Source organism: Calliphora vicina, chromosome 4 (genome assembly GCF_958450345.1).
Source record: "Calliphora vicina chromosome 4, idCalVici1.1, whole genome shotgun sequence".
In the NCBI taxonomy this organism is placed as follows: Eukaryota; Metazoa; Arthropoda; class Insecta; order Diptera; family Calliphoridae; genus Calliphora; species Calliphora vicina.
The window spans coordinates 33166745-33182705 of NC_088783.1; the positions used below are offsets into that span (position 1 = coordinate 33166745).

The 15961-nt window shown below is 27.2% G+C and overlaps 1 protein-coding gene across 1 annotated transcript in view; it reads left to right on the plus strand.

Annotated features, from left to right (window-relative positions):
• Positions 1–7652: 7652 nt before the first annotated feature.
• The window catches only part of CARPA (Carbonic anhydrase-related protein A), a 56713-nt gene continuing 48404 nt past the window's right edge, over positions 7653–15961 (plus strand). Inside the window, exon 1 of the mRNA XM_065509166.1 lies at positions 7653–7810. Within this exon, the coding sequence (XP_065365238.1) occupies positions 7750–7810 (61 nt within the window). The 5' untranslated portion in view covers positions 7653–7749. The remainder of the gene's footprint in view (positions 7811–15961) is intronic.

Genomic DNA, 15961 nt, shown 5'->3' on the forward strand with positions numbered 1-15961 from the left:
CCGTCCCTCTGTAAAAACCGGTTTAAAAAAACCGGAAAATGGGAAAAAAAACCGGTTTAACCATAATATGATAATGTTCAGCAATAATATCATTCAAGCTTAATCATAGTAATGTAAGAATGTGATAGCTGAGACAACCATGTTATTGCTATAGAAAAATCATATTATGGCTGATCAATATGGACAAGTTTTTGAGAAAATTTGTTGGTGCAAGAGCATTTTAATATTCCATCATAACAATGCTCGGCTACATGTTGCAATACCTTTTAAAAAGTATTTAGAATGAAGTGGTTGAGAAGTTTTGCCCCACCCGCTATAGTCTAGACCATGACCCGTCTGATTACTATTTGTTTCGATCGATGCAGAACGCTCTCTCTGGGATACGCTTCATTTTGGAACAGACTATCAAACCATACCAAATTTTAATTCCTCAGAGTTCCCATTTCGAAATTTAAAAAAAAGGAAAATGCTTTATACTATTCTATTAACAAAGTTAATTAAGTTTAACTTAATTCTTAATACGAAAACTATCATTTAATTTCATGATTATTATAAGTACACATGCAGCAATAAGCAAGCCTTACATATTTACATTTCATTTAAGAATGAAATGGAAAGAAATTTTCAAAACTAATGCAATCACTAGCACAATATAACCTAATAAAAAAAATATCCCTCTTTTAAAGAGAATTTATCCTTGCACATAATAGCAAAATCAAAAGAGTAAATTAATTTAGAAACATACTATGAAGCTCTCTTGCGCTCTTCATTTCCTATTAATTTAACTTCCTGAATGCTCTTTTCATACAATAATACTGATGGTACTACAAAAAAACGATGTTACAAACGAAACCGCACACGAACAAAAGTCTGACAAAGGAAGACAAATAAGAAATAGAACAAAAAAAATAAAAACAATTGAAGCCAGTAAATGTGCCGAAGCAGCGTATCCTTAAGCGACGAAGGCAATGACAATTCAGTTAAATGTTGGATTTACAGATAAACGGACGAAACGGAAATTGTATACAAAACATAAACATCCCTCTTTGACGCGAGTGTTAAACCACTAATATTTTAAACAAAAAATAATGATATTAAAAAATATACAAAAAAGTTTTAATTTAGTTTGAAAATGCATAAAACAAAATTAAAAAAAAAATAGTGTAAATAAATTCTAGTTTTAAATAAAATAGTAATAAAATAGTTTTCAAACAAATATAATTAATTTATAAACTATTATCTGTTTTGCATTCCCACTGCATTTGCATGTAATATAAAGAAAAGCAACAAATAACTAAAATTAATATCATACTGATGTGTATGTGATATAATGTTGTTAACATCTAAAGTTATTCTTTTATTTATGTATAAATAAAAATAATAAACCATAGGAGGATTAAAAAGTGTTTTTTTTTAGAAATTCCGTTTTGACTATAGCGGCATTTCAAAGTTATTTAACTTTTAAACTCCTTAGAGACTTTTATAGTAGCAGTGATACTTTTACTATTGCTAACTCTACTATCACTCACTGCTACTAATATTACTGCTGCAAGTACAACAACCATTGCCACTACAACTTTTGCTGTTGCATACAAAACCACTTTTAATGCACATTGTGTCAATTCGTGTTAGTGTTTACATGCAGCTTTTAGGTGCATGTGTGTATAAATCTCTTTAGCATTTCACTTACATTTATACATGCATTATATCCTTTAAATAGTAGTTAGTTTGTGTAAGCTTGTATTTGCAGTGTATTGTTTCCCTTGCAAACAAACATTTTCGAAGTTGATAAATATTTTTCAGAAACTTTTTTTTAAATATTTTAGTTTGTGTACATTAGGATGTTTCGAAATAAGGCGGTGAATTGAAAATATTTGTTTCTAATGTGGACCAGTGTCTTTTTTCAGAAACTATTGAAGGTATGATAAAACTGATTTGTCGTACATTTTACAATTTGTTTGAAACAACAATTACACATTTGCTTTCATGAGTTATTGATATGTTGACTTTTTATTCTTGTATTGAAATTAATGCGACAGCTCAACATTTTTTTCGGCTCAAGTAAGAAACAAAGTTTGGTACAGTTACTTGGTAGAATTTAATGTTTGGTTGTTTTATATAGTTAAAGTGGACACGTAGTTTTGCATATATTTGGTAAGAATTTAAGCACATTTAGATTATTAGGTAAAAATAACTTTTTACCACTGTAACCCAAGTTCGTGTAATGTGGACCACTTAAATTACTTGATTATCTACTACTGGTCCATATTACCCGACAATAACTATGTACTTTGTAAGCAATCTATCTAAGCCACGAACGCGACTTTTTAGTTTGTATTAATAAAAATATATTGAAATTAAATTTTTTAATCATTCATGATTAGCTGGTTCATGAATTTTATGTATTAAATACTAGTCCACATTACCCTCATATTGTGGTCCATATTACCCTCCAATTTTTTCAATGCTGATTTTTGGGTTCCTTACAATATTTTCACATAAATTTTTTATCCTTTAACGGAAAAAATATTCAACTGCAAAAACCATTAGAGAATACATTAGCTAATTTATTGCTTCACAACTCTTTTAATATCCATATATATTGTGGCCAAAATTTAGAAAAAACAAAACGGTAGTCCACATTACCCGAAGTTACTCTATATAATCTGTAAAATATGTACCTAAAATATATATTTATCTAAGAGGTAAATTTACATTATTTTCAAATCAATATCAAATTACCAATCATTTATACACCATAGGTAGCTATGTACTGATAGACAACTTCTCTAGAAATTTCGGAATTTATATTGTTTTAGTTTAAGGATAAGTTCTATATATATTTTTTAATCAAAAATGTTTCTTGGGTAAAAACAATTGCTTAAAAAATTGCATCAATTAGGGTGCTCCAAAAAGCTAAAATAAGAGAGCTTTTAATGCAGTATAAAGATAATAATTTTGAAATAAGTATGTGATTACAATAATATAAGAAATACAGAACAATTGATTTTTTATGGATCTTTAAAATATCAAAATTTCTAGATCCAAAGTAGACTATTACATAGTTAAACCTTTTGTATTAATGCCACCCAAACGATAATTACACATATTTTAATATTTCATAAATGGAGACTAAAATTAAATAAAAACCATTTGCTTGTACTGGAATTCTATAAGAAATTAGCTTTTTTTTGACATCAATTTTGTTGATCTATAGTTATTCCTGGATACATTGGTGATATATTTTTTCCAGTTTTATCCATATATGGTAAAAGGGTTCAACATTTTTTCACGATATACAGTAAAAACATATCAATAAAATAATTGTAAAAAAAATAAAATTGGCTGGAAATATACTAAACTATTTGCAAATAACTCGTGGTTTCACTTTTTTCATATGTTTTTCGTATTAAAAAAATTATACAAATCTTTGTAACTTGTATGTTTAACACCAGCATGATTACACATAAGTTAAAGATTTATTTTCGTAGATATCGTGATCATAAAATATCTTTTTTATTTTTTAAGTTATAAAAAAACTACTTAAACCATCAATATTCCGTTAGGTAAGGATCTGATTTTTCTATAATTGACAGCGAACGCTTTTTTTTAAATATAATTTCTTTTATTATATTATTTAATTATGGCTAGTAAGATGAGAGCTGTATTAAAGATCCTAATATGATTTGTTTTATTTGCGAAAATCAATTCCATACACTGTTATTCAATTGTTATTGCCTTACTTTGGTCTTCAAAATCGCAACTTTGAAAATTCCTGGATATACATATAATGTAGAAATAAATCTATATGTGTGTAAAAATTTATTATTTTCTATAGGATATGTTATGTTCCATGGGCACCGCTCCTCAAGCAGCTCACTTGGGTCCATTCAAATCTGATCCCATTGTGATAACCAGGGCAACCAAAAATATGCAATATCATATTTTTTGCTGTGCGTCGTATAAACATATGAGTTAGTTATTTATCCGTTTCAGACAATTATAAGAATTTTGGCATCGATTTGTTAGTGCATATTTTTGCATATTTTGCTCTTTACTGCATATTTAGCATATTTTTGCATATTTAACTCATAACTGCATATTTTCTTTATTTCCATTATTTTGTTTTCTAAATATAATTTTATTGCTTGTATAGTAATTTTTCATTTCTATATTTTACAATTTTGTTAAGGTCCAATGATAATTTGCCTAAGCTACTGAAAGAAAAAAATAGAGTACCCATAATCGACTTATTTTCATTAAATTTTCATTGACTTAAGGGATCTCAGTTTCCATATATTTGAATTGAATTAAAAATATTCACACACAAATATCAAAATTTAACAAATAGTAAAAAATACATAAAAAATTAAAAGAAAAGAAAATGGGCAACTTCTTAACAAAATGTTGGATACATTTAAAAAAAAAAACTTAAGATTGCTTGAGACAGTTATGGTTGGGCATTAATAGTTTACCACTAATGTAAAATTAAACAACTTTTCAGCAAATGTTCCGAATATTAAGATCCATGGAAAATATCATGTTCGAAAATATCAAAAATATCACGTTTGTTACAAATTGTAACAAATATATAAGGAAATCATTAAAAAACAATCAATTGATGAGAAAGGAAGAAACATAGGAAATGTCACGGTATTTTGAGTTCCAATAATAAAAATGCAAAAAAGTTTTTTTTATTTTTCCGCAGTTTTAAAGAAAACAAATCATTTCACTATTGTAAGGCTTTTTGATAATTCTGTTTAAATTTTGGAAGTCATATTTAGATGTTAATCTTCATATATGATAAGTGCTCCAAAATCCACTGCAATTTTTTACAAAACAATTACAAACGCTCTCTATAGCGATTTGGAAACATAATTCAAATGATAAAAAAGCAGAATAGAAACATTTCGAGAAATTCTTAATATCATCTCCCTACAATATTATGCAACTAACTACTAAACAAATTTTTATTTACTTCTTATATTATTTTTAATAAAACATTGAAATCAAACAATAACCAACTATTTTTAAGTGCATATTTTTTATATTTTAAGAGCATATTTTTCGTTTTATATGTTTTATAAAAAATTGTTTTTTTTGGATGTAAAATTTCGGGTTATTATCTCAATACTTCATATTTCATTTTTAACTAATTTCTCATTTTAATTACAAATTATGTTGACTGTAAGCCTTGAATGTGCAGTATTAAATTTTTATTTCGAATTTTCTTAATACAAAATTGTATTGCGGAAAAATCAGACAATAACCAAAATGTACATACATATCTGTGACCTTTTGACAAAACAAATTAAGTGGAATTTTAAAATTTTTCAGGAGATCGCATTAACTGTTGAATTTATCGATCAATATTTTATTATTTGACCTTGAATAACTATATTATTTGTCTAAAAGAATTATATAAAGGATATATAATAAAATAAGTATCGATAAATTCAACAGTTTTTGATCATTAAGTTGTTTTGTCAAAAACAAATCAACAACAACTCCAAATAAGTTGATTTGTTCTTTTATGATATCTCAGAAACTAATATTCGTAAGAAGAAACAGATTAGTGTAACAGAGCGTTTTATTATAAAAACACTAAGATATTTTCTTATCTCGACTTAAGATGTTTTGTCCAAACTCCACAGATATATTCAGGGTCTTTTGAACATTCTAAAACGATTTATCGATGTATGTCCGGCAGTCTTTTGAAGGCAAGATAGGCCCTGGAGGAAAATATTCTTGTTCATGTAGTTTCTATGATAGAATTATATAACCTCCGTTGAAATTGGGAAGAATTGGTTCACGATTTTTCTCAGCTCCCATATAAAATATCTTCCCGGAATATGGTGGATATATATGGTCGGCTTAGTCGAATATACTTGTTTTATACTCATTTGGGTTATTTTGAACTATTTTTTAAAATTAATTTATAAAAAATTAAAAATTCAATGATAAATTTTTTTTTCTAGAATATTCCATCTTTTTCTTATTCTTGATATAGTGCTAATTTAAAATAAATTGTAAGCACAAATTGTATTAAGTGTCATAATTCAAGAAAATATAAAAATAACTATTATAGGTCTACTTGCTTGAAAAATCTTTTGCTTAATAAAGTTCAAAATTCCCGGTAAACCTGGGTCTGCAACTCTTCAGATACATTCTCTAATTAGATTGAATTAGTTGTTCATATTGATTACATAATATTTAATACATATTTACGCGAATATTTGTTAGTAACAAAATCTTTTTCGAATCAAAACATTATTTCAAGTTATTTTAAAATTCACTTTCATGGGACAACCTAATGTACACATATTAAAACAAAATCATTTGCAAATCACCAGCAGTTAAGCAAGAAGTCATTGTATCGCTTATAAACAGTAATTGCCCCTAATGTCTAATCAGTTGGATGACTCCAATTTATATATTTTGGGTCACTTTTGGTCAATTGTCTGGTATGTGTCTCTAAATAATCTAGAGTGTAGTCACTTTAAACGTCTCTTTCGTATTGTGCTTTTTTGCTAGTAATTCTTATAAAATGATTTTATACAAATTGTGTTGATATAATGTTTAAGTAAACTGACATTCCATGTCACATAGTGTCTCTAAGTAACCTAGAGTGTAGTCACTTTGAACACATATTTTGTACTGCACTTAAGAAAGTAGTTTTTTAATATATTGGAAAGTTGTTGGAGGAAGTTTTGTTTATGTAGCAGATCAAGTAACCAGTTAGGATGCTAGTAAGGTAACTGACTCAAATAAAATTTGTCTGAATCCAATGCGTTAACTATAAAGAGTCAACTGACCCATTGCTTAGGACATACACTTAATGATATGTAAAATCACTAGTTAGAGACAGTCTCCTAAAACTGCTGGGCAGTTTAAATATGTTTGTATGTATATCAGTAGGTATATATGTATGGATGCATGTATGTGGTTAGAGTATGAGAATGATAACAATACTTAATAGTGCTGATGGTGATTTTCGTTTCGTTTGTTACTCCACATAGAACATGGATGTCACAATGTTAAAATGAGCGTAGTATGTACAGCATAAACAATCAAGTCCTGTTGCCTTAGAAAGCCTAAAGGCTGCTTTTTTTTAAAAAAAAAAGAATCCAAACTAAATAAAACAACAAGAAAATTGTAAAAACACAACAAAATGAAGCCAACCTTAAATTCAAAACCAACTATACAAAACGCAACTGAACCCACCCAACATCATTAGGACTACAACCGAACCGAAACAAAAGAAGGAGTTTAAATAATAGACACACAGAGAGCCAGTTAAAGAAAGGGAAAAATCAAAAAAAAAAAAGAATCGACGAAAAACACGGAAAATTTTATAAAACTGCAGTAAAAACAAGAACAACAACATTGAAATTTTCTTTTTGAGCACGACGTGAATTTTTTATTCAACTCACACCAAACCACGCTGTTGCAACAAAAACACACAACTGTCTTTTATAAATTTGTGTTGCATCCTTTCAATTCCATTCCAGTTTATTTACTCTTCCTTTATTTTTCGTATTGCCAAAGTTTATAACATTATTTTTACTTTCTACCTACGACAACAGTGAGTGTGTGAATGTATGTGTGTGTTGGTAACAACAAAAGCAGAACAAGCAACAGAAAATAACAAAAAAAAAACAACTTTAACCAACATCATCATCGTTGTTGTCGTTGACTCACAGTAGAGCAACAAAATACAGCAACAGAAACGGCAACAGCAGCAGCATAATGTCATCGTGCCCTTCAGGATTAATCGCTTATTCAGCAATCGTTTTACTTTGTACTTCCGGTAAGTGAAAACGTCTCTTTGTACATTTGTATTTCGTATTTTGTGTATTTATACTTTTGTATGTATTTATGTGTAGTAATGTAGTCCTGAGTATGGTTATTTGAATTTCGTTGTGGAATTGTATAAGTAGCTGTGTGTGTGTACGTGTGTCTGAATATAAATGTTGTATTTTAAAGATTGCATTGCATTGCATTTCATTGAACTGAATTGCATTTCAATGTTATTCAATAAACTTGAAATGTATACTGTATTAATGCAACAAGCAACAACACTCTACTATACATATACACATACAGTTTCCTGCTTTAAGGAAACAACAATAAAAGAAAAATTAACAAAATATATTTCATTTAATTACAATTTCGTTCTCCACATAAGTACTAGCTGTAAAGCAAGGAATTATCTTAAGAAATTTATAAATTTATATATTTAATTTTAATTAAAAAAATTTAATTGTTAACCTTTACTCTTCTGTATTCGACAGAATTCTGAAATTCGGGTTGGTTTTTTTTCATAGCAAGTAATGCTTCGTTCCAAAAACGATTTTCTTTTATAGCGTTTAAGCATCATTCCGGACAAGTGTTCAAAAGATATGCCATATATTGTTAATCCCGCATTTTTAAGTCATACACCCAATAAAATATACATATTTCAATGTTTTGATCTAGTATAATGCAGATGCTTATAACTAATAAAATTTAAATATTATTCGTAGCATTCAATATCATTTTGTATAACTTTCTCTAAAATATATATAAAATATCACACTTAAAATTGAGGAAAATTTTAGAAAATTGAAGATGGTTGAATATCCTGTTGAAAAAACAGGGTTTTAAGAAAACATGTTGAAACATTTGAACATTTCACAAAACAACTTAAGTGAAATTTTCAAATTTTTCATGAGAGCGCAAAAACTGTTTTTGTCCTTGAAGAACTTTATTATTTGTCTCAAAGAATTATACAAAGGATAAATAATAAAATAATTATCGATAAATTCAACAGTTTTTGCGAATTAAGTTGTTTTGTCAAAAACAAATCAAAAACAACTCCAAATAAGATGATTTGTTTTTTTATGATATCTCAGAAACTAATATTCGTAAGAAGAAGCAGATTAGTGTAAACGGAGAGTTTTGAAAAATTAGATTTATTATAAAAAAAAACTAAGACATTTTCATATCTCGACTTAAGATGTTTTGTCCAAACTCCACAGATATTTATTACTATGAGAACAATGTTTGTAAAAGTTGAAATTGAACGATTTTACAAAGCGAATTTAAAATTGCTTATCAACTTCAAATTTTTTATAACCAAAACCTGTGTACCAGTCAAAACAATTTGGAGCGGCTTTCTGATGCCTTGCCAAATTATCTGTTTCCTTCCTATTATTGTGATTGGGTTTTATCTATAAGAATCATAAATTATGGATATAGTAAAAGCGTTTAATTAATTACTGTAAATATTATTAGAAAAATAAATTTACACTCTAAAACCTGATCATTGTTATTGCAAATCTTTAATAACACTATTTTACAAGGTTTTTGGTCATGATATAAAACATATATGGGGCTGTGTAACTTTGGGAAAAATATTGAAAAAAAATTCATAACGTCAAACTTTTGAGATATTTATTAAGAAAGAAAATACTAAAAAAAACCTTTACAATTGGAACAAAAAATAAAAATGAACGAAAATCCAACAATATTCTCCTGCATATGCTGGTTCCAAAAACATTGATAATTCCGTTCAAATGTAGCACAGTCTCTTCTAAACTACTGCTCCGATTGCAAAATGACGTACAAACAAATAAAATCAATCATATATATGGTTGCAATAAATAAGTATATATTTGTGACAACCATTTATTTGATAAAGAGTTTACCATATTAAGTTGTAGTCGTATTGTGGATATCATAATCTGAGGACAATATATTATTGCAATAAAAATAAAAATATTATTGAGCAAATCAAAATTCTCGAATTTTAATATCAGATAAGTGGATTATATGAAGTACAAAGATGACGAAAATGAACAACATGCCTTCAATGAAACTATATCGGTTTTTCACCAAAATGTTAACTACTTCAAGTATGGTGTTTTTCATATCTTTTTCCTTGCTTTTTTTGCTGGGTAATAATACATTTTCGATATAAACTTGTACCCTTCTTCAATGATCGAAAATAGTGATTTTTTAACAAAATTCTAAGATTATCATTAAATTAGAAAAAGCAAATTATAATAAACATATTTATTGGAATTACTCCGCCATTTTTAACGTGGTCAGTGAGACAGATTTTATAAAAATCGTCAGACTTTGAATACCGTTTTTTTCCAACTGTATAATAATTATAAAAAAATGTATTTCTATTATTGTTTATTTAACATTTTGCACAAATTTATGTCTTGTTTGAATTTCGTGTCCCATTCATATGTATGGCAAAGAAAATGTCAATTTCTTAAAGCGTTTGAACGTTTAGGGCCAAAATCAATTTAAATTTCATTTGCTAAAATAAAATTTATTTGTATAACTTTTGCTTATCATAGTGTACACATTCTTGTATGTATTTGCATTTAATAGTACATAGCCAATTGCACATAAGGATAGGCCTTATTGTGAACTTTTGCGATTATCGATGCACCCAAGTTCTGAAATTCTTAGAATCAAAAGCAGTTTTCTTATTTTTTTTAAATTTGTTTAACAAAAATTTAAATGTAAAAGATGGGATTTTAGGGTTTTTATTGGTAATCGGTTATCGATGTAAGAAAATGTTTACATTTCATATCTAGTTGGATTTTTTTATAAAAATAAATTTTGAAATTTTTTTGCTGATTTGATTCAAAACACGAAACTTTAAACGATTTGGCTAAAATTTTCAACTTTCGATTTTTAGAAGACCGAGAACAATTTTAGACCTTGGAAGCAACGTAAGTCATAAAAGTGACAACTAAGAGCCACCCTATTGTAGATACTACATATACGCACATAAACAAATATAGATATGTGTATTGTACATGAATTTGTAGTATATTTGAGTATTTCAAGTGCAATACTTTTAGCATCAATTCTAAATGAAATTTAAGAACATTTCAATTTCCATATGCAAACTGCATGTATTTTTTTTCTATATTTAGTAAATGTTACAGAATTTCTTTCATTTTTATTTTAATAAACATTATTTAGGTACAATAAAAGCAAATAAAAGAAGTCGAACAAGTATTAAGGAAAAATAAAAGTAATGAATGAATACATAGAGCATTATTTTTTATATACAATTTTCATGTTATAGAAAAAAAATGAAAGTAGTAACAATAAAATTGAAATTTTTTAGAGTATTTCAATGTTTATTTAATTTTTGTTTTCGTATGTTTGGCAACATGTAATCTCAGTTTTTTTAAAAGAATTTTTTTTTTTTAAATAATAAATATTTGTTTTAAATTGAAATGCTTGTATGCACTTATCCATACTTTTATTATATTACAATCATTTGTTATGGATTAGTTTTACACAATCGTTTTTGCGTTTACAATTCATGAATAGAAGTTTAGTTTGGTTTTCATTTTATTTTAATTTAAAAGTAAAATTATGTTTTGGTAAAAAACTGAAAAAGTTCAAAACATTTACATTTTAGTTGTCGTCAGTTCAAATGGAACTAACAGTGTTGTCAATTTGGAGGTTTTAAAAATGACAAAATTCTCCTAGAAAACTTCTAAAATATTTCAATATTATAGTTAATTGAAACTGATATAATGTCCATGGATTTTATGACACTTTCAAGTGTGTCATATTGTTGGAACACACTGACCAGGTTTCAAAATGAAAACTTGGAAAATACATGATTGCTCATGTAACCATATGCTTTATTACAACAAAATTAAATTAAAAATCTAAATTAAAAAAAAAACAAGTAAGAGAGCTATATTCGGATGTAGCGAATCTTATATACCCTTCACCAAATTATACTATAAAATACAAATTTTAAATATTTTTAGGTAAACAAAATTTAAAATTTTTTTTTTCAAAAGTTTTTAAAAAAAAATTTAAATTTTTAATAATTCATTACTGAAAAAAATTTATGACAAAAATATTTTTTTGTTAAAAAAAATTCGGGTTAAAAAATATTTTTCCCGATTTTGACTTATTGTAGGTCCAAATTACTACAGCCTTATATGCATCGTTGCAATGGATTTTGAAATATCAATCATTATATATCCATATTGTATATATTAATGACTTAGTAATCCAGGTATAGATCAAAAATAGGCCAAAAATCGAGGTTGTCCCGGATTTTTTATATCTCAGCCATTTGTGGACCGATTTTGTCGATTTTAAATAGCAAATGAGCCGGAAGAATTCTCAATATATTGCTGTAGGAATCATGTATGTAAGTTATTTGGGGGCTACAGAAAGTTGATTTCAACAGACGGACAGACGGACATGGCTATATCGACATTGTGGGATCACAAATGAAAAATGTAGAAATTTCAAACGGAATGACAGACTTATATACAACCTTGCCACTCATGATGAAGGGTATAATAAAACAATTTGAAGGAGGAATTGATTCTATGGAGAATTCTAAGCAACTTTCCCTTATAAAGTTGTAGGTCTTGTGTATTAGAATAGAAAATCATTTAGCAACACTGGTCTGTATGTTTGAATACTTTCGCTACAGTTATTTTATTGCTTTTAACGCCACTTGCACTGCCACAACACTACAGTTTAATGTGGTTTATAGAAGCCATTGGTCACACAACATTGAAGTTCATGTATGTATGTGGGTCAATGAAGAAGTAACTAAAAATCTGTTTTAATTTTTTATATATAGATTGTTGTTGTGAAATGGACAAACATTTTCAAATATTTAATATGAAGTGACAATTAATTTAACTTTATTTACTATGACTTTTTCAGTGTTTTGCATACATCATTTATTTGAAAAACGTTTGCCATTGAATAACGGTATTTCACCGTTCAAACTCTTATTAAAAGAATTGAGTTTTAATGTCGTTATAGTGTGCACGCAAACCCCATTTAAGAAGTTATATTTAGATTCACAAGGCATCCTATCATGTCATATTGTTCTAATATTTCGCTTATCCGGCTCTTAGCCGTCCGCTTCACGTCTCTGCTGGTTGGTTTCGACAGCACAATAAAAATCGCATACAGCGAAGTATTATTTTAGGTAATTTTTGCTTAAAAGGCAAAACCAAGATTTTTGAAACATTGTGAATTATTAAAACATTATGACACGATAGGACATCTTGTGAATCCACTAAATATAAAAGTATTGATATAATAATTGGCTTTTCTTAAAAAAAAACAATTAACATTTTATATTTGGTTGCAATTATTTTCCGCATACGTTATATCTATCTTTATTAAAAACCCAAAATTTCGCTGGGTATTTACATTACATATACATATACTACAATTTTCAGGAAAACCAAATTTAAACTAATGTCAATTCGGGGAAAACACAATTTATATTTAAATTGAGCATTTTAAGCTTTTTAAAAATTTACATTTTCAGTTTAATTTTACAAAGTAAATGCAAAATATTTTAAATCCCCTCTTAACAACAAACAAATCATAATATCATTGTATACATATAGTAATTTAAATTATGTTAAATTACGATATTATTTCCTGCATAAATATTATAGAAATTATGGTAATCATGTCTAGACTTACTAACAATTATATTTTGTATAAATAAAATTTATAGCGAAAGTTTTATATTTTCGTATTTAACATGCAAACATTATAGAAATTGTTTTGTGTTGCATATAATTGCGTTTTGGCTGAGTGAAGTGAGTTGGAGAAAAAAAAAATACAAACCTGTATACATAATTTATATCTAGTTTTATTTCCTTTTAAAAGCAGTTTTACTTACAAAATTATTATTTTTACTAAATAATAGAACATTTAAATTAGATAAATGTAAGTTAATGGATTTAAAAATACTAGCTTACTGCAGATAAATTTCAATTACACAAATGATAACATTAGAAACATAGTTTGAATGTAATTTTCATACGAAGTTTTTATACCCTTCACAATGAGTGGCAAGGGTATATATAAGTTTATCATTCCGTTTGTAATTTCCACATTTTTCATTTGCGACCCCATAAAGTATATATATTCTGGATCGTTATAGATAGCGGAATCGATATAGCCATGTCCGTGTGTTGAAATCAACTTTCCGAAGCCCCCAAATAACTTACATACATGATTCATACATCAATATCTCCGAAATTCATCCGGCTCGGTCGCTATTTAAAATCGAGAAAATCGGTCTGATTTTGGAAAAAAGGAAAAAACTAGGACAACCTCGATTTTTGACCTATATCTGGATTACTAAGTCATTAATATAGACAATATGGATATCTAATGATAGATATTTCAAAGACCTTTGCAACGACGTATATAAGACCATAGTAAGTTGGACATACAATGGGCCAAAATCGGAAAAAAATATTTTTTAACCCGAATTTTTTTTTCATCAACAATTTTTTTTGTCATAAATTCTTTTTTCAAAAAAATTAATTAAAGAAATTTAAAAAAAAAAATTTTGAAAAAACTTTTTTTAAAAAAAATTAAAAAACAATTTGGAAAAAAAAATATTTAAAAAAAATTTAAAACATTTTGATTTTGTTTAAATAAAAATATTTAAAAAAAAATATTTTTAAGTATAATTTGGTGAAGGGTATATAAGATTCGGCACAGCCGAATATAGCTCTCTTACTTGTTAAAAATCATATTGTATCATTTAAGTGGACAAGCCTAGAAAAGTTCAGAAATAATATAAAACTTAATATAAAACTAACTCTTGAATTTTCTCCAACTTTTATATTATATAATTTTAAACGTTATTTGGATAGCTCCAGGAACATAAAATGCGTATGATTACTATTTATTTAAAAGTATTATATAATAATCATACGTAGCCAAGTCATCATCACTATTTACGTATGATTATTATATAATACATTAAAATAAGTAGTACTCATACGCATTTTATGTTAAATAAATCATGTCAAGTGAACCAATTTTTAAAATCGATGTCTTCCGATCGGGACGAAATGCACGAATGTTAGACGTATTGAATAGTAATTCAGATAAAATTTTTCAACAAGATCGGTTAATAACTCTCAAAGTTAGAGGGGGTCAAAATTGACATTTTGGCCAAACATGTGTTTTTTCTCATCCATGTAACTTTTTACCTATTGTTATTAGCAAAATGTGCCCCAAATAGTTCAAATAGCTATTTCTTCAATCTTTCGAAAAAAATAAAAAAATTTGAATATTTTTTGAGTTTTTTTTCAAAATGGGACCTTTTTTCCTTAAAAGCTTAGATATTTTCCCTGAAGACCTATTTGGTTACTTAGTGGGCTGCGAGTTCGATATTTATCATAATAAATGTTTTCTAACTCAAAACATACAATATTTTCCTTTTTTTAGCAAAATCAAAAATTTTGTTGACTATTTTTTCAAAATGGACCCTTTTTTCTGCTTAAAAGAAAGCTTATATATTTTTCTTAAAGACCTTTTTGGTCGCTTAGTAGGACGCGAGAGGGATATCTACCAAATAAAATATTTTGTAGCTCAAGACATACAATTTTTGAACTTTTTTTCTCAAATGGGCCCTTTTTATTTTTTTTTTGCTCAAAAGAAAGCTTATGTCAATTTCTTTAAGAGGTTTTTGCTCTGGTAGTGGGATGCGAGTGGGGCATACATATATCAAAATAAATGTTTTGTAACTCAAGACATACAATTTTTGACTTTTTTCCTTTTTTTAATTTTTTTTTTTTCTCAAAAGAGAGCTTAGGTCAATTACATTAAGAACTTTTTGCTCTGGTAGTGAGATGCGAGTGGGATATATATAAAAATAAATGTTTTCTAACTCAAGACATACAATTCTTGTTTGTAACTTTTTAACGTTTTATAATAGAAAGCAAATATTGGTAACGTTTTGATAAGCTTAAAATGTCTTTCCATCTTTCATGTTTAAAAAAACTAAAGTCCTTTTTTTTATGAGATTTGCGCCTCTGTTGTGGGTTTTTGGAACCATTTTTAAGGATTCAAAAAACATCTGTTGTATGATTTATTTAACATAAAATGCGTATGAGTACTATTTATTTGAATGTATTAT